The following is a 5,540-nucleotide window of genomic DNA, read 5'->3' on the forward strand; positions in this document are numbered from 1 at the left end:
ATTAAGAAACTGCAAATAAAAAGATCCTGGATATTATCTTCTCTTATATAGAGCACAAAATTAATAATAATATTTTATAGAAAAATACATTTTATAGAAATATACATTCCTCTATGCAATATCCAACATTGGCAGATACAAGCTAAACATTATTGACGATACTATTGCCTTGAGATGCCGGCAAGACTGTACCAATAATTCTATTTCCGTCATAGCCGCGTCGCTGTTCCTATCTTGCCACCATCGTGGCAGAAAGCAGAAAAGGGACAAAAAAAAAGAGAGGGATGACGCCGAAGGATGGAAGGGTGTCCAAATGAGGCCAATTATACCGGGGCTATCGATCGGGATTTTATCGGCGTGTCACCACTCGAGCAACTCCAACGCAAATATTTCTTTCGAGATAAAGCATCTTCGAATCCGAGGGAGACACAGGAGTTTGTTCGCATAAGGCGATCTCGAGCCTGAAAGCCCTGGCTATGAGCTACACGATAAAATAAGAAGCCTTGAGAGAAATAAGAGCGCGCTTATTAAAAGCCAATGAAGAACATCCTTTTACGTGGAGAAATATTTAGCACAATAGTCTTCACCGAGAGGGAAGATCGGGGGAGCTTTCGTTCGAGCGAAAAAAAGGGAAAGAACAAAAGGAAAAGAGCACAACCGTTGAGATGAAAAATGATCACAAGAAAGAATTCTCGATACAATTGCTTGTTGTGTGTTGATTATGAATGAGAAATTTCTGCTAGCAATTTCTCGTTCATAATCAATACACGACCAAATCTTTTTTTTTTCATAACTTCAGCTGTATTTCGAGATACTCGAAAAATCTTCAATTAGATTTTTAAGAACGATTTGCTGAAATACCTAAAAAAAACCAGACACGGATTTAAAAATAATTTTACTGCATTATCAAAATAATTATGTAAAACACAAATTAGCTAGAATGTCAAAACTTTTTGCAGCATTGTTCATCAGAGTTTCTTATATAAATGTTTTGATAGTCCAATAAAATTATTTTCAGATCTGTATCTAAATTTTTAGATATTTCGACAAAATCGTTCTTTCCGTTTAATTAAACAATGGAGTAATGCAATTTATGATCATTTGATCCATAACACTGATACTGATTGTCACGAAGTTATAGATTTATAAGATAAATAACGCTAATTATGGTGGCGTTATAAACAATGCGTCTCTCTCTAAAAAAAGAAAGAGGCGTTCTGAGGAATACGAGTTAGGTCGAGGTTGGAGAGAAAGGAAAAAAAAGGGCAGTGACTCACCACCATGTCAGAGCCACTCTTGGAGGCGTCGCTGACGGCGGAGGGGCTCCTTTCGATAACGAGGCCTCCAGGTACCGGTGTCGAGGTCGGTGTAGGTGTTGGTGTATTCGTGGGCGTCGGGGTCGCCGCCGAAGTGGTGCTGGCCGGCTGGCTTGACTTCGGAGTCGGTCCCGGTGTAACGACGGTGGACGATGCTGACACCGATTGATCCTTGTCGGAGCTTGTCTGGTTGTTTCCAGCAACGGCACCGCCGCCGCCGCCGACGATGGACGACGCTGCTCCTGCGGCCGCTGTCGAACTCGAACCACCGGACAATTCATCCGTTGGCAAAGAGCTCCCAACGTCTGTCAATAGCAAGTACACACGTTCCGTCCATTATTTAACTATTTCGAACACGACGTACTCTACGATCGGCACTTCAATGAAAAGTAATTTTATTAACTGCAGTTTCTCGAAAAAGTTATTTGTATACTGAAAAAGTCTAGTAATAGTAATAAAATCTACTAAAATATTTTGTTTAACGTGTTGATGCAATATTCAACAAATTACTAAACATAATCATAGTAATTCTGTTTTAATAATTAGAAAAGTAATATTAGCGTTTAATTCATTTCAATCTTTTTTTAATGTATCAGACCTTTCCTTCTAAAAATTTTTTACATGTTAACCAAAATGTAAATAAAATATTAATTAAACACACAATTACATAGATTAGAAATGCTTTCTTCGAGTATAAAATGGTATTAAAATATTACATAATTGAAGCTGTTAAAAATATTTTTACTGCGCTTGTGATATTTTTACTGCTGTCATATAGTGTATAATTTTTTTAGTCCAATGTTGAACTATTATAGAAATTCGGATTAATTTATTCATTAACAAAGAACTTCTGAAAGTCTAATCGAGAAGTTACTTCTATCGTTTAACTTCTTTAATTATAACATGTTTTATGGAAGTTGGTTTCAGCTCATAATTTTCAGAAATTAATTAATAAAGAAATATGTGAAACTTTCTAACACTGAAAGAAATAATATACCGAGAAAACATTTTTGTAACTATAATTACGTGTTACTATAATTATGATTATTACTGCTATAATATTAGTAATAATAACTATAATACACACTTCTATCAATATATAATAACAACCAACAAAAATAACTATAATTATACTTGTTATTATTACAAAATTGAAATTACTGATAATTAACCATATTATATAGTTATCTTAAAAGGAATTTAACTGTAATTTATAGTAACCATTTATTACTAATATTATAGCAGTAATTATAGTGTAATTATAGTTACAAATATAAAAAATTTTTCTCTAAGTGTATAATAAATGTCGAATTTTGATTAATTTTTTCAAAATTGTTAGCATAATTATAAAATTCGATTGAATGAAGTAATAAAAGAAATTTTAAGTATTAAGTAAAGTAATATTTTCACAAAGTAATTGCGTTATTTGCCATGTATACGCATAGATGAACAATCCAGCATGAGTTTACTGTTCCATATGCAGCAACCGGGCCAGAAAAAAGTTAACGAAACTAATTTAACTCTCTACGGCGAGAAATTCAACGAAAATAAACATTTATGCTGGCGTGGACAATGTTGCATCGCCGAGGGCGTATAATAGTTCAGGACAGTGTCTTTCTTGTTACATGCACGAGGTATTCGTTCGTTACTTTCGTGCAAATTGCAAGGATAAAGTATGTCTTGATAAAGAAGAACAAATTTGCAAAATCTGCGACGCTGCTCGGATTACCTAAATATCTTGAAATTAATCTATTTCATTCAGAGTTACAATCGCATTAAACGAATTTGCAAAATCTATGACGTTTGTTTCGAATTATCTAAATACCTTGACCGTAGTTTGACTTCCGCCTCGAAGAGGACACAAATCCAAAGTCGAAACGTTTGCAGAGTTGTTGGCAAATCCATTTCAATTGTTTGCGAATTCTATTATATTTTAATGCTTTGTAAAGATGTTATTTACACATTAACAATCGCGGAAATTTTTATGGACAATTTATTTATATTTGATTTATTCTTAAAACTATAAAACTATTTTTATTTTAAATATCTTGAAACTAACCTATTACAACGGGAATTGCAACAATCACATCGCATGAAGAAATCTGCAAAATCCACTTTTTGTTTCGAATTATTTAAATATCTTATCCGTAATTAAACTTCCGTATCAAAGAAGAAACTCAAATCAGAGTTGAAATGTTGCGGAATTAATTTTGTCGTAAGAATGAAATTGTAAGAATAAAATTCTAAGAATGTTGGTGAATACATTTCAATTATTTGCAAATTATATCTTATTCCATTATAAATATATTATTTACGGAAGCTCTCTCTTATAATCAATTTATTTTGAGTTATTATTAGAGCCACAAAACTTTTATTTTTATTTTTAATATCTTGAATTTATTTACAAATTACAATCGGGGTTACAACAATCGCGTTACGCGTCATCTTCTGTCAAATCGAACACAAGGGACCTCATCTCTCCCAACGTAAGCGAATTCCGTTCGCAACGTGTAATTACACAGATTGTAATTACCTTGGGCGCTTCTTGCTACGACTAGCTCAACCAGACCACGGGCCTTCTGAAGAATCGAAATCGCCTGCTCATGGGAAACATTTGAGTCTAAGGGCTGCCCATCGATCGCCAATATTTGATCTCCCTCTAACAGTCGACCGTCGCTGAAACAAAAATATCATAATTCAGGCATGTGTTTATTCGTAATGAAAATGACACTCGATTGCCACTTGTGAAAATGAATCTCAGAGTAAATAAAACAGACTGCTGAGTGAACGATGAATTTTGCATTCACAGACAGGCGACGAAATGGCGCGTATTACGCGAGGCATAATATTGTTTGCCATTGACATTTCCGACCGTTTGGCGCGCGTATTTGCTTTATGTATTTCGAATTGGGTCGGCTAAATAATCAGGAAACGATCAATAATCAACTTATCTAATAACGCGATATGAATACCCACTATGCAAATACACGCGGCCCGCTCGGGTCTGTTATAATTAGATTGCTTTACGCGAGAGGAGGGTGTCGACCGCGCATTATCAGATCGTTGCGATTTTTATTCGGAGAAGAGAAAGATAGGAGTTTCCTATTACGAAACATCGACGCACACGTAATTTCCTCCTATCGCAGCGACCGCAACGTAATTAGCTCGTGCTCGTTTTAAGACTCTTTAACGACGCGGACGTAACGTTAAACTTCCAATCCCGAATTATACGGCTGATATTAAATAAAAATCCTTCCCGTGTTCCTCTCCGTTTGCGAACGATACCGCTGACAAACAGAAGGTTTCAGGCGATATCTAGAATTTCCTCCCCATATCTCGTATATTTATACAAAGCACGGATTATCGTCGCCGACTCGACACGAGTGCTCGGTTACGAGTTATAACGTATAGAACAAGACAACGCGTATATATGATGTAATGTATCATGAAATCCTTTGCAGTTTCCCTCCCGACTTTGCGGCGATTATATTTTTAATAAAATTATCAGCATCTCGCATCGTGCTAAAATTTCTATGACGTACAACAGTAATCGGATAATTCATTTGACGCTAACTCAATTTATCATGCAGCTCCTAGCAGTTGCCTTTTCAAGAATGTGAGATTTACACCTTATATTATAGAGAATTAGATTAGAATGAACGCAGATGGTAGATAAGAAGACCGGACACTACAGATTCGGTTCTCGTCGAATTATTGACTTGTACACTGGAAAAAAAATGTTTTATCAACAGTATTATTTTAATTAAAAATAATCTTGCTGATTTATATATACAGTGAGAGCAAAAAGTATTCGCACAAGGAAATTTTTTATAAGAAGTACAGTCTTATTTGTAAAAAATAAATATTGATTAGCAATTTTATACAATGAATATATTCTGTTCTAACATAAACAAACGAGCTTCACTTGTATTCCTGATTTTAGAAGTTAAATTTTTCGACTGTTCGAATACTTTTTGAGCATTTAAATTATAAACAATAGAATTTTTAATTTTCTTATTTTTCAGATGATGTATTTTCTATAATTAATACATGTCTTTTTAATATATATAATTTTAAGAAACATAGTCTATTTTATTCTTTATGAATAAATTGTTAATTACTCAGCAAAAAATGATGGTCAACTAAACGTCGAATTAATGTTAAAAATCATCATATCGATAACAATTCGACATCAATTTGATGACTCAATTCTCGCTATATTTA

At 34.1% G+C, this 5,540-nt stretch overlaps 1 protein-coding gene across 1 annotated transcript in view; it reads right to left on the reverse strand.

Moving 5' to 3' along the window:
- Positions 1-5,540, reverse strand: part of LOC105618277 — a 117,141-nt gene that overhangs the window by 58,187 nt on the left and 53,414 nt on the right. The window contains exons 5-6 of the mRNA XM_012199818.1: positions 3,850-3,992; positions 1,278-1,621 (exon numbers count right to left, since the gene is read on the reverse strand). Coding sequence (XP_012055208.1) covers positions 1,278-1,621; positions 3,850-3,992 — 487 coding nt within the window. The remainder of the gene's footprint in view (positions 1-1,277; positions 1,622-3,849; positions 3,993-5,540) is intronic.

This window comes from Atta cephalotes (assembly GCF_000143395.1).
Source record: "Atta cephalotes unplaced genomic scaffold scaffold00016, whole genome shotgun sequence".
Taxonomy (NCBI): Eukaryota; Metazoa; Arthropoda; class Insecta; order Hymenoptera; family Formicidae; genus Atta; species Atta cephalotes.